At 46.5% G+C, this 18,152-nt stretch overlaps 1 protein-coding gene across 1 annotated transcript in view; it reads right to left on the bottom strand.

Moving 5' to 3' along the window:
• The window catches only part of LOC129822267 (protein phosphatase 1L-like), a 46,269-nt gene that overhangs the window by 4,983 nt on the left and 23,134 nt on the right, over window positions 1-18,152 (bottom strand). The window contains exons 2-3 of the mRNA XM_055880398.1: window positions 9,882-10,074; window positions 1,254-1,415 (exon numbers count right to left, since the gene is read on the bottom strand). Coding sequence (XP_055736373.1) covers window positions 1,254-1,415; window positions 9,882-10,074 — 355 coding nt within the window. The remainder of the gene's footprint in view (window positions 1-1,253; window positions 1,416-9,881; window positions 10,075-18,152) is intronic.

Raw genomic sequence — 18,152 nt, 5'->3', positions numbered from 1 at the left:
CATCCTTGGGAGCAATTTGCATACACCTGAAGGTACCACGTTCATCTGTACAAACAATAGTACGCAAGTATAAACACCATGGGACCACGCAGCCGTCATACCGCTCAGGAAGGAAACGCGTTCTGTCTCCTAGAGATGAACGTACTTTGGTGCGAAAAGTGCAAATCAATCCCAGAACAACAGCAAAGGACCTTGTGAAGATGCTAGAGGAAACATGTACAAAAGTATCTATATCCACAGTAAAGCGAGTTCCATATTGACATTACCTGAAAGGCCGCTCAGCAAGGAAGAAGACACTGCTCCAAAACTGCCATAAAAAAAGCCAGACTGCGGTTCGCAACTGCACATGGGGACAAAGATCGTACTTTTTGGAGAAATGTCCTCTGGTCTGATGAAACAAAAATAGAACTGTTTGGCCCTAATGACCATCGTTATGTTTGGAGGAAAAAGGGGGATGCTTGCAAGCCGAAGAACACCATCCCAACCGTGAAGCAAGGGGGTGGCAGGATCATATTGTGAGGGTGCTTTGCCGAAGGAAGGACTGGTGCACTTCACAAAATAGATGGCATCATGGAGGACAATTATGTGGATATATTGAAGCAACATCTCAAGACATCAGTCAGGAAGTTAAAGTTTGGACGCAAATGGGTCTTCCAAATGGACAATGACCCCAAGCATACTTCCAAAGTTGTTGCAAAATGGCTTAAGGACAAAGTCAAGGTATTGGAGTGGCCATCACAAAGCCTTGACCTCAATCCTATATCAAATTTGTGGGCAGAACTGAAAAAGCGTGTGCGAGCAAGAGGCCTACAAACCTGACTCAGTTACACCAGCTCTGTCAGGAGGAATGGGCCAAAATTCACCCAACTTATTGTGGGAAGCTTGTGGAAGGCTATCCGAAACGTTTGACCCAAGTTAAACAATTTAAAGGCAATGCTACCAAATATTAATTGAGTGTATGTAAACTTCTGACCCACTGGGAATGTGATGAAAGAAATAAAAGCTGAAATAAGTCATTCTCTCTATGATTCTGACATTTCACATTCTTAAAATAAAGTGGTGATCCTACCTGACCTAAGACAGGGAATTTTTACTTAGACTAAATGTCAGGAATTGTGAAAAACTGAGTTTAAATGTATTTGGCTAAGGTGTATGTAAACTTCCGACTTCAACTGTATAAATGTTTAAGATTAGAGCTAGTGGTGGAGAGAACTGATCCTAAACCAGTTATTAAGGCATATTGTTTTGCTCACCAGCCTTCTTGATCCTCTTGCGTTCTTTGAGCTGGTAGGGCTTGTGATCATGTGACAGGGCGATGGCATTGCCATCTTTGTCACAGAGCACTCCGCGCGAGTCGCCAACGTTCGCCACCGTCAACTCTTTATCAGACAGCAGGGCCACCAGACATGTGGTACCTGAGAGAGGGAGGCGGGGAGGAGAAAGATGAATAGAACCATGTTAGTCTTGAATAGAACTTGAACATCCTATTGCCAAAGTCACTGTATAGTAGGGGAGGTAGTTCTGCTCTAATCAGTGACTTTAGTTCAACAATCAAATACAAGGGAGGAGCGAAAACTCGCAGACACTCAGCCCTCCGTGGAATGACTTTGACACATGCGCTATAGCGTGCGCTTGCACAAACAAACCCTCTCCAACAACACACAGCCACAGCCCTCCAACAACACACAGCCCTCTCCAACAACACACAGCCCTCTCCAACAACACACAGCCCTCTCCAACAACACACAGCCCTCTCCAACAACACACAGCCCTCTCCAACAACACACAGCCCTCTCCAACAACACACAGCCACAGCCCTTTGAAAACAGCACTTCAAAGAGTTGTCCTCTTATGGTTGTTTTCTTGTCCCTTTCCCTTCTTTGTTTGGTTTCCCAGTCTCTGGGCGGAGACTGAAGCCCATTGTCTGAGATCCAAAGCCCTGCAGTGAGAACATACCAGTCTGTTTGACCATCTGTCTGTTTGCACACCACACAACACAGAACAGGGTATAGGGGGGATGGGGACATCTGACTGGACCACCCCAAGGAGGAGAGATCCTTTGGGACTGGCAGGTAGAGGGAGTGAGGGGAGGTCCATTTCATTGACTGAACCTGCCTTCAGTTTCAACCTTGCGCCTACATTGCATGTCTACACTTGTGATGTGATTGTGATTTTCCATTGCAGGAATTGGGTTATACTCTGTCGTTTCAGGGCTTAGTGAGGAAATTAACGTCCAGCTCCCTGGTGATGCGTTTTTTACATTCGCTTCAATCATTTAGAGGCAAAGACGCACCGAGCCGCCTGAAGCTGATCAAGAAATAATGTAGGAAGAGAGAAAAATGGGGGGAGTGAGAGATGCAGAGCACGAGATTGTGAATAAAAGGGGAAAGAGGAGAGAAGTCGAGGGAAAATGAGATTACTTCTCAGCAGGACAGTGATTTTATTATTCCCATTTATAGCTTTGGATGAGGGAAAAATGACAAAACAAACAGAAAACAGAGCCAGAATGAGAGAGGCAAGAGGAGAGAAAGAGAGGATGGGGCAGACAGCGGGAAAGTGGGGGTAGAGAGAAAGTGGAAACAAGGTGGGAGATAGGAGAGTGAACACAAAAGTAAGCCATTCTATCTTTTCATCTCTCTGTGTGTGTCTAATCCTCTCCTGCTCTGGTCTACAACTGGCACCTCTCTGTGCCATGCCGTCCAGCTAATTATTTCTTAATCGGGTTCCCGTTGTGATGGAGAAAATGGGCTGCACTGCAAGCGCACCCTTCCCCAATTAGTTTCACAGAGCCGCACACACACATACCTCTCCTTTTCCAATTAAACCATCATCCTAGCACACATACCACTATCTGATTAGCTCAACTTTGCCCTGTGCACATCCACAAATCCAATTAAGCCTAGCATACCTACATAGACTGACTTCTCCAAATTAGCCTAGCATACCTGCGCTAATTCACTTCTTCAATTAGCCAAAATACCTACAGATTGACTTCTTTTTTTGTTGTTGTCTGTGACAAGTGTGACAAGTGGGGGCTCGTCCGGGATAGTAGTTAACTAGGGTTAGTTTAGATTACCAAATTTTTTTGTTTGAGGGGATGTTTTGGCCAATTTTGTTGAAGAGAGAGTTGAGAGCCATGTGTTCTTTTGGTTCAGTTAGCTTGGTAGCTAAGCAATTCACTCTGTGTTTTTCTGGATTTTGTTCAGGTGGGAGTCCTATCCTGTTCAGGCTTATCAGCGAGTGTCAATAGGAGGCTTGTGGTGTTTTTGTTTTAGGTGGCAGTGAACGTGGGTAGAGCATCCCTTTCCCTTTTATCGGCTCAGGAGCACCTCCGTGGTTATGGGTGGGCCACCAGTTTCTGGTTGTCTTTTCCACTCCACTGGTTTTGTGTGCATAAAACCCCACTTGTCACAGGCCGGCTCATAGCCTGTGACAAAAATGAGGGGACACGAACAACAGGTATAGGCCAATTTAAAAGGTTCTTTATTCTAAATAAAACTATTAACTTTAAACTAAGAAAAAGGAATGAGGTGTGGAAGTGTCATAATGTAAGGTGTATGTAAAGTGCATGGATGCGTGAATCTGTGTGTGTGAACATGACTGAGTGAAAACTATGCAAAACTACAAAGGAACAAACAAAACAGGATCATACCTGGAGGAGCAGAGAGAGAGAGAGATAATTAGTGAAGCAATTTTATACCCTGAGCCCAGGTGGCTCCAATCACTAACGACCCTCCTCTGCCTACAGGAGGAACCGCCCCTGCAATGCAGAGGAGGAGCTGTGACACTAGGCTAACTTTCTTCTTCAATTAGCTAGGCTCTAGCCTGTTCCCCTCTCTTTTTGCTGAGCATTAGGCATGGCCTGGGCACGTCCACTTCTCCAATTAGCCTACTTTAGTGTGTGCACATGTCCATGCCATTGTCTACCTACTTTCTAAAAAATAAAAAAATAAAAACATCTACTACACAGTCCAAAAGAAATGGCTTCCATGTATATCCTGTGCTGGTCTAGATATCAGCTTTTCCCCATTAACCCCAGGTCCTGACTATAAAAAGAGTAGTAGTCCTCTTAGACATACCAGGCCAAAGAAATGTTAAATAAATAACTCACTGTAATAAAAGACGGTTTGAATAGACTTAGCTCTTGGCCATTTCATCAGAGGCCTCTCACTCACTTCTTTCTCTTTTTCCTTCTATTGTTCCCAGATAAACAATGGATGGATGGATGAAAGGAGCGAGGGATACATCTGATAGGAGGTTGTCCTGGGGACTCTGCTCGCTCTGATAACAACAAAAGCTCAAAGCTTCAGTCCCTAAATGATCTACCCGCTCAATCAGATATAAGGACAACAATCAAAAACAATTACCAGTCCAACTGATCCCCCGCCCCAAGACTCAGGGAGGCAGTTGGGCAGAAAACTCAGAGCCAATTCAATACATGGCTGACTAATGCTTTGCAACAACAAAAGCAGGATTTTTTTTTAAATGTAGCGTAGCTTTATGGTAAGATTATCTTTGGGCTCAATCTTAATCATTCTTACTGTCATCCAAACAAAGGGATGAGTGAAATACAGGGGGATAATGAACATAATGGGGCTAGGAGGGAAACCTCAGTCTGGGAATCAACAGGGCATCTTGCTTTGGAGGGAAAGGAGGGATGGGAGAGAGGAAGGGGTGGGAGAGAGAGAGGAAGGGGTGGGAGAGAGAGAGGAAGGGGTGGGAGAGAGAGAGGAAGGGGTGGGGGGGAGGGAGGAAGGGATGGGAGGGATGGCAGAGCAGAAGGAAGATGGGACTTGTGGGTAGGCTACTTTTGCCTTCTCCACTAGACTCTGAGTGACGCAGATCACACAATAGATTTCTATCAGCATCTGGGATTTCTGCAGAGAGTAGGAGGTCAAAAGGGAGGTGAGTGGTCCCGTGTGGCTCAGTTGGTAGAGCGCTTGCAATGCCAAGGTTGTGGGTTCGATTCCCACAGGGGACCAATATGAAAATGTATGTAGTCACTACTGTAAGTGGCTCTGGATAAGAGCCTCTGCTAAATGACTAACATGTAAATGACTAACAGAGGTAGTGCCTTCACTAAGTGGGCACGTCGCAGGAGGAGTAACCTAAAAGTCAACTGTCGCGCCCAGACCGGGAGTTAGCTTGTTATTGTCTCGGGTACAACACTGGTTCTACTTTTACAATCATGGTGTCACATGACCTCCAGTAGAATGTGACTGACAGCTTGAAAGGCCTTTTCATACCAGCCACGCATTCAATTACACACTCATCCGAGTCACGAGGTTCTGTGCTGTGAATAAACTATAGTGTTCTGTACACATAGGATAATACACTCTATCACTCTCTCTCCCCCAATAAATGACATGCAAAGAATTATATTCCGTAGAACACCCTCTCTCAAATTCTCACTAGTTTGTTCTCTTCCTCTCAGACGCTCTCCCCCTCTTTCTCCACCTCCCACTCCGAACATTAAGTTATGTCAGGATCCCGAATACACGGAGAGAGGCAGAGACATTCCGTGCTGCATTCCTGAAATCGCAGTGTGTGAAGCGAGTCTTTACCGCCAGCTTATCATGAATATTTTAGCTCTCTTCTCTTCCCTACATTCTGAATATACCATCATTGGATCTGCTGTGACAACTTCGCTCCCCCTCGCTCCCCCCTCCCTGGTCCTGTGGGTGCTAAACGAGTATGGGTGGCGGTGAAGATGGATGGCGCTCCATCTCCCTCGCTCTATGAGTTCAGGACTACACTCTTCCCCTTTCAGTATCACCTTCTGCCTTCTGTCTTTATCATATCACTGTCACCATCCCTATTTTTGTCCCTTGGCTTACTCTCTTTCTCTCTGTTCCATACACTGGCCCTTTGTCTCTGTCCAAGCCTTTTGTCTCTCTTTTGTCCTCCTTCCCCTTTCTTTCTATTCCCCTTCTCATGGAACTCTATACCCTCTCGCCCTATACACAGTGCATTCAGAAAGTATTCAGACCTTTTCACATCCTCCACATTGTTACATTACAGCCTTATTCTAAAATGGATTAAATAGTTTGTCCCTCAATCTACACAAAATACCCCACAATGACAAAGCAAAAATGGGTTAAGAGTTTTTTGCTTATTTATTTAAAATAAAAAAACTGAAATATCACATTTACATAAGTAACCAGAAACTTTACTCAGTACTTCGTTGAAGGCGATTACAGCACTGAGTCTTCTTGGGTATTGAATCTACAAGCTTGGCACACCTGTATTTGGGGAGTTTCTCCCATTCTTCTCTGCAGATCCTGTCGAGCTCTGTCAGGGTGGATGGGGAACGTCACTGGACAGCTATTTTCAGGTCTCTCCAGAGATGTTCAGAGCACTCTGGAGGAGGTTTTCATCAAGTATCTCTGTACTTTGCTCTGTTCATTCTTCCCTCTATCCTGACTAGTCTCCCAGTCCCTGCAAAAAAAGTTTGGTACCCTTCCCCAGATCTGTGCCTCGACACAATCCTGTCTCTGAGCTCTATGGACAATTCCTTGAACCTCATGGCTTGGTTTTTGCTCTTACATGCACTGTCAACTGCGGGACCTTATATAAGAACAGGTGTGTGCCTTTCCAAATCCTGTCCAAGCAATTGAATTTACCACAGGTGGACTCCAAGTTGTATAAACATCAAGGATGATCAACAAAAACAGGATGCAACTGAGCTCAATTGAGTCTCATAGCAAAGGGTCTACTTATGTAAATAAGGTATGTTGTTTTTTTTTGTAATAAATGTGCAAACATTTCTAAAAAGCTGTTTTAACTTTGTCATTATGGCGTATTGTGTGTAGATTGAGGGGGAAAAAATTATTTTTATCTATTTTAGAATAAGGCTGTAACGTAACAAAATGTGGAAAAAGTGGAGGGGTCTGAATACTTTCCGAATGCTCTGTACAGTGCCTTCAAAAATTATTCACACCCCTTCACTTTTTCCGCATTTTGTTATGTTACAGCCTGAATTTAAAATGTATGAAATTGAGATGTGTGTGTGTGTGTAGGCCAGTGACACACAAATACCCCATAATATAAAAAGTGGAAATATGTGTTTGGACATTTTTTTTTAATTATTTAAAAATGAAAAGCCTAAATATGTCCAGGAATACAAATTTGTTAATAAGTTGCATGGACTCACTCTGTGAGTAATAAGTGTTTAATATGATTTTTGATTGACTACCTCACCGTACGCACTACCCTATGTAGTGCCTTGCGGTTGGAGGCCGAGCTGTTGCCATACCAGGCGGTGATGCAACCAGTCAGGATGCTCTCAATGGTGCAGCTGTATAACTTTGAGGATCTGAGGACCCATGCCAAATATTTGGGAATAGTTTTGTCGTGCCCGACTGTCTGTTTGGATGACTGTGTTTTTGGACCATGTTAGTTTGTTGGTGATGTGGACACCAAGGAACTTGAAGCTCTCAACCTACTCCACTACAGCCCTGTCGATGAGATTGGGGGCGTGCTCGGCCCATCTTTTCCTGTAGTCCACGATCATCTCCTGTCGTCTTGATCACATTGAGGGACAGTTTGTTATCCTGGCACCACACTGCCAGGTCTCTGACCTCCCCCCTATAGGCTGTCTCATCGTTGTCGGTGGTTAGGCCTACCACTGTTGTGTCATTGGCAAACTTAATGATGGTGTAGGAGTCGTGCTTGGCCATGCAGTCATAAGTGACAGGGAGTACAGGAGGGGACTGAGCACGCACCCCTGAGGGGCCCCCGTGTTGAGGATCAGCGTGGCGGATGTGTGGCTACCTACCCTTACCACCTGGGGACGGCCCGTGAGGAAGTCCAGGATCCAGTTGCAGAGGGAGGTGTTTAGTCCCAGGGTACTTAGCTTAGTGATGAGCTTTGAGGGCACTATGATGTTGAACGCTGAGCTGTAGTCAATGAATAGCATTCTCACATAGGTGTTCCTTTTGTCCAGGTGTGAAAGGGCAGTGTGGAGTGCAATAGAGATTGCATCATTTGTGGATCTGTTGCAGTGGTATGCAAATTGGAGTGGGTTTAGGGTTTCTGGGATAATGGTGTTGATGTGAGCCATGACCAGCCTTTCAAAGCACTTCATGGCTACAGATGTGAGTGTTACGGGTCAGTAGTCAATTAGGCAGGTTACCTTGGTGTTCTTGGGCACAGGGACCATTGTGGTCTGCTTGAAACATGTTGGTATTACCGACTCAGGGATAGGTTGAAAATGTCAGTGAAGACACTTGCCAGTTGGTCAGCGCATGCTCGGAGTACATGTCAGGGTAATCCATCTGCGGCCTTGTGAATGTTGACCTGTTTGAAGTTCTTATATCGGCTACAGAGAGCGTTATTTCACCGGAACAGTTGGTGCCCTCATGCATGCTTCAGTGTTGCTTGCCTCGAAGCGAGCAGAGAAGTAATTTAGCTTATCTGGTAGGCTTGGGTCACTGGGCAGCTTGCAGCTGCACTTCCCTTTGTAGTCCGTAATAGTTTGGGTATACTTGTAATCATTAAGGACTGGGGAGTTTTTCAGGATAAAACAAAAAGGAGCTAAGCACTGGCAAAATCCTAGAGGAAAACCTGGTTCAGTCTGCTTTCCACCAGACACTGGGTGATGAATTCACCTTTCAGCAGGACAATAACATAAAACAAGTCCAAATCTACACTGGAGTTACTTACCAAGAAGACAGTGAATGTTGCTGAGTGGCTGAGTTATTCTTTTGACTTAAATCAACTTGAAAATGTATGGCAAGACCTGAAAATGTGTGTGTAACAATGATCAACCACCAATTTGACAGAGTTGGAATTTTGAAAACAATAAAAATGGGCAATTGTTGCACAATCCAGATGTGGAAAACTCTGAGATGTACCCAAAAAGACACACAGCTGTAATTGCTGTCAATGTGCTTCTACAAAGTAATGAATCAGGATTGTGAATACTTATGTAAATTACATATTTCTGCCTTTAATTTCCAATAAATATGCAAAAATGTCTAAAAACATGTTTTCACTTCATCATTATGGCATATTGTGTATAGATGGGTGAGAGAAAAAAAATCTATGTAATCAATTTGGAATTCAGGCTGTAACAACAAAAATGTGGAATAAGTCAAGAGGTATGAATACTTTCTGAAAGCACCATCTGTCAAGCCACCCTGAGGAGGCAGCTGAGGAGAGGGCTTTGGCACTTTCTCTCCCTCTTTCTCCCTTGTCACTGCTACGTCTGTGTCTATGTCTGATGAAGATAAAGCTATATTTCAACAGCTGAATAAGCAGCACGGCCAGAGCCTGAGCCCACTGTAAACAACCGTGAACAGCAAAGTCAGAAATACTTTGCAAGCAGCAATTTAGGGCTCCTAGAAAAACAAGTGTAGGAATGAGCAAACCAATGTGAGCAAACATCACAATAGTAATGGGCTCCTTCCTTACAAGAGTCCAGGAGAAATGGATGTCTGCCCCTAGCCTACCCCACTCATGTACACAAAACAAACTCATGCACACACACACACTTGGACCACAGATATTTATACAAGCTTCATTTCCCCTAGCTCTCACTATCAAAAACACCACAGCTATTTCAACAAACTCTTCGCTCTGTCCCCAAACAAACTATAGCCATGATTTGTGAATTTCTCCGACAACAGTGTTTGAGCATGCAGAAATTAGTGCAATGAATCCAAAACAAAGAATTGCGATCACGGTACAACACGGATCTCAAGACTGAAGTCAGCACTACACATTATAGCCTATTCATTCTTTTGTAGGCAATGGTACATATTTTCCCTCGAATGGTTAAATTCAGGATTAAGGTATAAACTGTTGCTAGATTAGTGGAAAATGTCTGCCCACAGAGGTTTGGCTGTGACCTTTAACCCCTGGCTGCCCTGCCCTCTGACCTGCTTCGTTGTAGACGGCTGACAGCTTGTCCAGCATGTCCCTGTCCAGAGCCAGGATCTGCTGCTCCAGAATGGAGGAATAGGACAGACCACCACTGCTCTCATTCTTCTCCTTCTCCTTCTCCCGGTCGTAGCTCAGGAGCTGCTGACGCAACGCCTCCGACAGATGGGCCTTGGCAAAGTCAGCCGCCGCCTGGGAGAAGGAGGAGGGAGAGAGAGCTACAGTGAGCTGGCTATACTGAAGTGAAGAGTTATACATGGTGTAAACTGTAAGAAATTGTAAACCAAGTGATGTTCACAGCTCTGCCCTGCCACACAGCATCAAACTTGTGGGTGCGCCCACACTGTAGTCACACACACACACTAGGGGAAGACAGGCTACAGTAGCAGTGACCTAGCTGTCCTCAGTTCCTTGCTGAAACCCAGATAAAGCAGGAGATAAATAGCCAGAGGTAAGGAGGGGGAGAAACTGCACCACTAGCTAAACACGCTTCCCCTCCCGCCGTGCTGTGGAATACAGCTGAGCAAGAGAAACACTATCCTCGGCTATTCATTTCAGCCATGCGATAACGGCACACCCTTTGACAGACAAATATGCAACGCTTCACGACAAAGAGAATGGCTCGTATTTCTCCTCCTTTCCTGAATCATGGCCAGAGATTCAAGCCTAGCCAAGTTGAGCCAAAATCAAAAGAGAAAGATCTTAGTGTAAGCTAATTAGGCGTTTTTGACTAACAGGGGGCTTGGCGCTTATACGCGAAGTCAGGGGCCCCCAGACAGAGTATGATCTGCTGCCTTATCATTCAGAAACTTTTTCTGCCAAACATTTCAACTCGCTTCACTTCTCTCTGACTCTCCCTCACAATCTTTCTCTGGCTCTCTCGCTCCCGCTCGCTCTGTGACTGTCCCTTGCTCTCTGTATCCGACCCTTTCCCCTCTGTCTGCTGTTCCCACAACCCCTCTGTGCTCGCTTTGGGAGCGAGGCCTACGGGTGGAATATCCGTCTAGGCCTCTTTCTCTGGCCTTTCTCTCTGAGCTGCGTGGGGACGTATCTCAGACATTCCTTCCCTCCTGTGGTTACCATAGTGCCCACAAGGATCATCATAAGGAGGTCAGAGGTCTTTTGTCTGGAGGAACTACATGGGACAGTAGTGACCACATTAATAGCTGCTTTAGTACACTGTTATTCTGAATTACAAGGCCTGTCTGGGTTAACAATGGCGATTTATCCTTTCAGACATCCAGAGAGCAGATGTGTGTGTGTGTTTATATGTGAGTGAACACACAGTCATTAAGCCTGGATAAGCAAAGAAAACAGGGATAAGACTTAGTTATCCTGTTAAGTAACAGGGTGGATGATCGGACACCTGTAAAGAGCTCAGCCCTGCTCTACTCTGACCTTTTCCTACTCCCACTGCACACTCTGACCTTTTCCTACTCCCACTGCACACTCTGACCTTTTCCTACTCCCACTGCACACTCTGACCTTTTCCTACTCCCACTGCACACTCTGACCTTTTCCTACTCCCACTGCACACTCTGACCTTTTCCTACTCCCACTGCACACTCTGACCTTTTCCTACTCCCACTGCACACTCTGACCTTTTCCTACTCCCACTGCACACTCTGACCTTTTCCTACTCCCACTGCACACTCTGACCTTTTCCTACTCCCACTGCACACTCTGACCTTTTCCTACTCCCACTGCACACTCTGACCTTTTCCTACTCCCACTGCACACTCTGACCTTTTCCTACTCCCACTGCACACTCTGACCTTTTCCTACTCCCACTGCACACTCTGACCTTTTCCTACTCCCACTGCACACTCTGACCTTTTCCTACTCCCACTGCACACTCTGACCTTTTCCTACTCCCACTGCACACTCTGACCTTTTCCTACTCCCACTGCACACTCTGACCCTGTCCTACTCCCACTGCACACTCTGACCCTGTCCTACTCCCACTGCACACTCTGACCCTGTCCTACTCCCACTGCACACTCTGACCCTGTCCTACTCCCACTGCACACTCTGACCCTGTCCTACTCCCACTGCACACTCTGACCTGTCCTACTCCCACTGCACACTCTGACCTGTCCTACTCCCACTGCACACTCTGACCTGTCCTACTCCCACTGCACACTCTGACCTGTCCTACTCCCACTGCACACTCTGACCTGTCCTACTCCCACTGCACACTCTGACCTGTCCTACTCCCACTGCACACTCTGACCTGTCCTACTCCCACTGCACACTCTGACCTGTCCTACTCCCACTGCACACTCTGACCTGTCCTACTCCCACTGCACACCCTGACCTGTCCTACTCCCACTGCACACCCTGACCTGTCCTACTCCCACTGCACACCCTGACCTGTCCTACTCCCACTGCACACCCTGACCTGTCCTACTCCCACTGCACACCCTGACCTGTCCTACTCCCACTGCACACCCTGACCTGTCCTACTCCCACTGCACACCCTGACCTGTCCTACTCCCACTGCACACCCTGACCTGTCCTACTCCCACTGCACACCCTGACCTGTCCTACTCCCACTGCACACTCTGACCTGTCCTACTCCCACTGCACACTCTGACCTGTCCTACTCCCACTGCACACTCTGACCTGTCCTACTCCCACTGCACACTCTGACCTGTCCTACTCCCACTGCACACCCTGACCTGTCCTACTCCCACTGCACACCCTGACCTGTCCTACTCCCACTGCACACCCTGACCTGTCCTACTCCCACTGCACACCCTGACCTGTCCTACTCCCACTGCACACCCTGACCTGTCCTACTCCCACTGCACACCCTGACCTGTCCTACTCCCACTGCACACTCTGACCTGTCCTACTCCCACTGCACACTCTGACCTGTCCTACTCCCACTGCACACTCTGACCTGTCCTACTCCCACTGCACACACTGACCTGTCCTACTCCCACTGCACACACTGACCTGTCCTACTCCCACTGCACACTGACCTGTCCTAGTCCCACTGCACGCTGACCTTTTCCTAGTCCCACTGCACGCTGACCCGTCCTAGTCCCACAGCCTGCTGACCCGTCCTAGTCCCACAGCCTGCTGACCCGTCCTAGTCCCACAGCCTGCTGACCCGTCCTAGTCCCACAGCCTGCTGACCCGTCCTAGTCCCACAGCCTGCTGACCCGTCCTAGTCCCACAGCCTGCTGACCCGTCCTAGTCCCACAGCCTGCTGACCCGTCCTCTTCCCACAGCCTGCTGACCCGTCCTAGTCCCACAGCCTGCTGACCCGTCCTAGTCCCACAGCCTGCTGACCCGTCCTAGTCCCACAGCCTGCTGACCCGTCCTAGTCCCACAGCCTGCACACTGATCAACAGTGATCAGCAACACCATACTCAACTACTTTAGACCTACTGGGATACCAACATGTCTACTATTACCCAGATATTATCAGTCGCCTGAGAAAAAGGATGGGGTGATGGGGAAAAGGATGAAACGGCAGCAGTCATGGTTTATACACCGAGTGAGAGACAGACACAGAGAGGGGATGGTAGAAGTGTGTGTGACTCATCTGGGCTGTGTTATTTGCTGTGTCGTTACGGGGAGAGGAACGGAGGACTGGGGAGAGAAGAACAAAAGGATGACAGAAGTATGGAGAGAGAGATGACGGAGAGAGTGTGTGTGTGTGAGAGAGAGAGAGATAACACTGCTCTGAGAACTCTTATCTGCTGTGTGTGCACGGCCGACTCCAGCAGCCGACAGTTCTGCTGCTGCCTTAGTCATCACAGTGGCTAGCTAGTGTGTGTGCTGACTGGGGGAACGTCAGCGTCAGTTAGAAAGACCCTTTTCTTATCATTCATCTTTAGAAAACGTACACTAAAAACCATTGACACAATGGAAAAATCTCATGATTTATTATTGAAATAGCATGGGTAACTGAGAAAAAATAAATTGGTACAATTGAAGGCCAAGTGGCAAACCATAATGCAGCACGCGGGTCAGGGCAGATGAGATGTAGCTATTGTTTGTGTGTGTGTCTAAGTTGTTGTTCGGTCATATGTATAAATTTGTTTTTCAAATGTAAAAAAGGAAAAAGAAAATGTTACTTAAAAAAAAAGAAAAAAAGACCCCCGTGGACAGCAGTCGCAGAAGGCTCTTAATAACAGCCTACCCTAATGAGCAGAATTACCATGTCCTGGGAGTTGGCCTTGCGGCGATGTGTGGAGGATGAATCAGAATTATTTGGGTAACATAGATAAGATGTTTTATTTACATAATATGCTTATGTGAGATACTTGTCATTAGAATGTCTCCCTTTAGACTATACTGTTGGCAGTTGCACTTTTCCCTTCTCAGCTAGGGCTCAGTCACTTGGAACCCAGAGAGGGGAGAGGTCAGGCTTGTATTTTACATGTCTCTGGTAATATGCAGAATATCAGAAGGGGAGGAGGTCAGAATGGAACATTGTCTTCATATGTGAATGTATCTGTTAAACCATGTGAAGGGATGGCATGATTAAGGGGGAACCAATTATCTCTTGGCTCCACAATATCTGTGCGCAAGTCACTCCCCTCGGTGAGCTTGTCCAGGAGTGGGGAGAAGAGGGGGTTTACTTGAGATGGGAGAATATAGAGTTGACAATTGAGTTATGCCTTGGATGAGGTAATGTTTTGGTACTATGAAGTACCAGGAACGAGATTAGAACCTCGTCTTAGAAACCAAACTGAACTATAATTTATAGCTAATGCTATCTGGCTATGGGATACTCCTTTCTAAAGTAAAAGGCCCTTTGTGAAGAGTTCCTGAGATCTGTGTTGAGAGGGGTGTATCTTGGCTATAAAAGATCTTGGTATTCTTTTGTAAGCACTCTCAGAATTCATTATAGACACTGAATTGATCTGAGAGTCAAAGGGCTATGGTGACGCTCATATAATTAAAGATGAAGTTTAAGTATAACTCTGACTGGTGTGTGGTTTATAACTCTCCTCATTTGGTAATATAGGAAATTGCCACGACAGATGCTTCACCAAGACAACAAAGCAGCAGATCCCATCACAGGAGAGGCATCTGTCAGCAGAGCGACGGAAAGGCAGCAAATTGGCTCTCCTGATGAGATACTTTGTGTGTTTACTCTATTGAGATGCACACTGTCCACACACTAGAGTTTTCCCAGTGTTCTTCAGCAGCAAGTGTGAGGAATGTCACAGCTTTGCTCTACCAGCAGATTCCCCCTCCTTACACACACCCGTTATATAACCACCCACCCTGAAGACCATCTCCCCCCAACTGAACACTTTCCAAATCCCCTCCCACACCATATACCTCACCCAACCAAATAACCCCTCCACCCTCATCCAATGATAACAGCCAGATCTCTTTACCATAGACGCCCATCAGACAGTGAGGTTATTAGATCCAGGGAGAGTTATGTACTGTAGGTATCATTAGGCTGACTGAGTGAGGGAGAGGGGACTGAACAGGTTATCTTACTGCCAGGTTTAGTGATGGTTAAGGGATGGGGAAGGGTCTGTCTGATTTTAACTGCTGTTTCTCCAACAGAAAGTGTGTGTGTGGGGGCAGTTAACTAGCGTACCTGAAGCACATCATTAAAATAACCCCCCCCCCCCCCCTCTCTCCAAACAGAGAGCGAGAGGAGTAGAAAGCGAGATGAGGGCAGTGGACTAGCTTTACTGAAGTTTATCATTAAAATATATTCTCAATTTGTACAGAGAGACGCAGAGAGTGACAGAGAGACCGAGAGAAAGAGAGAGAGAGAGAGAGAGAGAGGCAGAGAGAGAGAGAGAGAGGGAGAAAGAGAGAGAGAGCACGCGCTGACAGAGGATAGAACGCTACAGAGGAAGAGCCTGTGTCCATCTTTGACTGAACACGGAGATGTGGGGCTACTCGTCTCAGCCCACCACTAAGCTACCCAGTACCACTGTTGTCCAACATGAAGGAGTGGAACACAGAAAGGCAGCTGTACTTTGTTGTAAACTACTGTCAAACTTGGCAAAACAAGTGATAATAATGTTTTTAAATTTCTCATCTTGAATCATTGATTTTGGATGGAAACATCTTGGCTGGAAAAGCCATGCTGTTTAACCTCAAAAAGCCCCTGTCTGCAACCACTCCTCACGTATATTTATCTGGCGCCATGACAGAATGTACTGCAGCTCTATAGGTTGGTTTGCTGCAGAGGTGTAGCGTATCCTACTGTAACTATATCCTTACAGTGACATTGCAGAGGTCTGTCCTTAGCAGTGGAGAGAGCTAGTCTAGCGGTGAAAGCTAATTTCATTAGACTAGCATCATGTTTGCGCTATGTGTCAAAGCTCTGTCAAGAACAGGTTTTAAGTGGGTGAGAGTGCATATATATATACACTGCTCAAAAAAATAAAGGGAACACTTAAACAACACAATGTAACTCCAAGTCAATCACACTTTTGTGAAATCAAACTGTCCACTTAGGAAGCAACACAGATTGACAATAAATTTCACATGCTGTTGTGCAAATGGAATAGACAAAAGGTGGAAATTATAGGCAATTAGCAAGACACCCCCAAAAAAGGAGTGATTCTGCAGGTGGTGACCACAGACCACTTCTCAGTTCCTATGCTTCCTGGCTGATGTTTTGGTCACTTTTGAATGCTGGCGGTGCTCTCACTCTAGTGGTAGCATGAGACGGAGTCTACAACCCACACAAGTGGCTCAGGTAGTGCAGTTCATCCAGGATGGCACATCAATGCGAGCTGTGGCAAAAAGGTTTACTGTGTCTGTCAGCGTAGTGTCCAGAGCATGGAGGCGCTACCAGGAGACAGGCCAGTACATCAGGAGACGTGGAGGAGGCCGTAGGAGGGCAACAACCCAGCAGCAGGACCGCTACCTCCGCCTTTGTGCAAGGAGGTGCACTGCCAGCGCCCTGCAAAATGACCTCCAGCAGGCCACAAATGTGCATGTCAGCATATGGTCTCACAAGGGGTCTGAGGATCTCATCTCGGTACCTAATGGCAGTCAGGCTACCTCTGGCGAGCACATGGAGGGCTGTGCGGCCCCACAAAGAAATGCCACCCCACACCATGACTGACCCATCGCCAAACCGGTCATGCTGGAGGATGTTGCAGGCAGCAGAACGTTCTCCACGGCGTCTCCAGACTCTGTCACGTCTGTCACATGTGCTCAGTGTGAACCTGCTTTCATCTGTGAAGAGCACAGGGCGCCAGTGGCGAATTTGCCAATCTTGGTGTTCTCTGGCAAATGTCAAACGTCCTGCACGGTGTTGGGCTGTAAGCACAACCCCCACCTGTGGACGTCGGGCCCTCATACCACCCTCATGGAGTCTGTTTCTGACCGTTTGAGCAGACACATGCACATTTGTGGCCTGCTGGAGGTCATTTTGCAGGGCGCTGGCAGTGCACCTCCTTGCACAAAGGCGGAGGTAGCGGTCCTGCTGCTGGGTTGTTGCCCTCCTACGGCCTCCTCCACGTCTCCTGATGTACTGGCCTGTCTCCTGGTAGCGCCTCCATGCTCTGGACACTACGCTGACAGACACAGCAAACCTTTTTGCCACAGCTCGCATTGATGTGCCATCCTGGATGAACTGCACTACTTGAGCCACTTGTGTGGGTTGTAGACTCCGTCTCATGCTACCACTAGAGTGAGAGCACCGCCAGCATTCAAAAGTGACCAAAACATCAGCTAGGAAGCATAGGAACTGAGAAGTGGTCTGTGATCACCACCTGTAGAATCATTCCTTTTTTGGGGGTGTCTTGCTAATTGCCTATAATTTCCACCTTTTGTCTATTCCATTTGCACAACAGCATGCGGAATTTATTGTCAATCAGTGTTGCTTCCTAAGTGGACAGTTTGATTTCACAGAAGTGTGATTGACTTGGAGTTACATTGTGTTGTTTAAGTGTTCCCTTTATTTTTTTGAGCAGTATATATATATATATACATATATATATGAATGAGAAAGGGAGTGAGAGAGGGGGTGGTCATTGTGCCAAATATAAACTCAGCAAAAAAAGATACATCCCTTTTTCAGGACCCTGTCTTTCAAAGATAATTCGTAAAAATCCAAATAACTTCACAGATCTTCATCGTAAAGGGTTTAAACACTGTTTCCCATGCTTGTTCAATGAACCATAAACAATTAACATGCACCTGTGGAACGGTCATTAAGACACTAACAGCTAACAGAAGGTAGGCAATTAAGGTCACAGTTATGAAAACATAGGACACTAAAGAGGCCTTTCTACTGACTCTGAAAAACACCAACAGAAAGA

This window comes from Salvelinus fontinalis, chromosome 24 (assembly GCF_029448725.1).
Source record: "Salvelinus fontinalis isolate EN_2023a chromosome 24, ASM2944872v1, whole genome shotgun sequence".
In the NCBI taxonomy this organism is placed as follows: domain Eukaryota; kingdom Metazoa; phylum Chordata; class Actinopteri; order Salmoniformes; family Salmonidae; genus Salvelinus; species Salvelinus fontinalis.
This window is presented reverse-complemented; position numbering and strand designations above follow the sequence as displayed.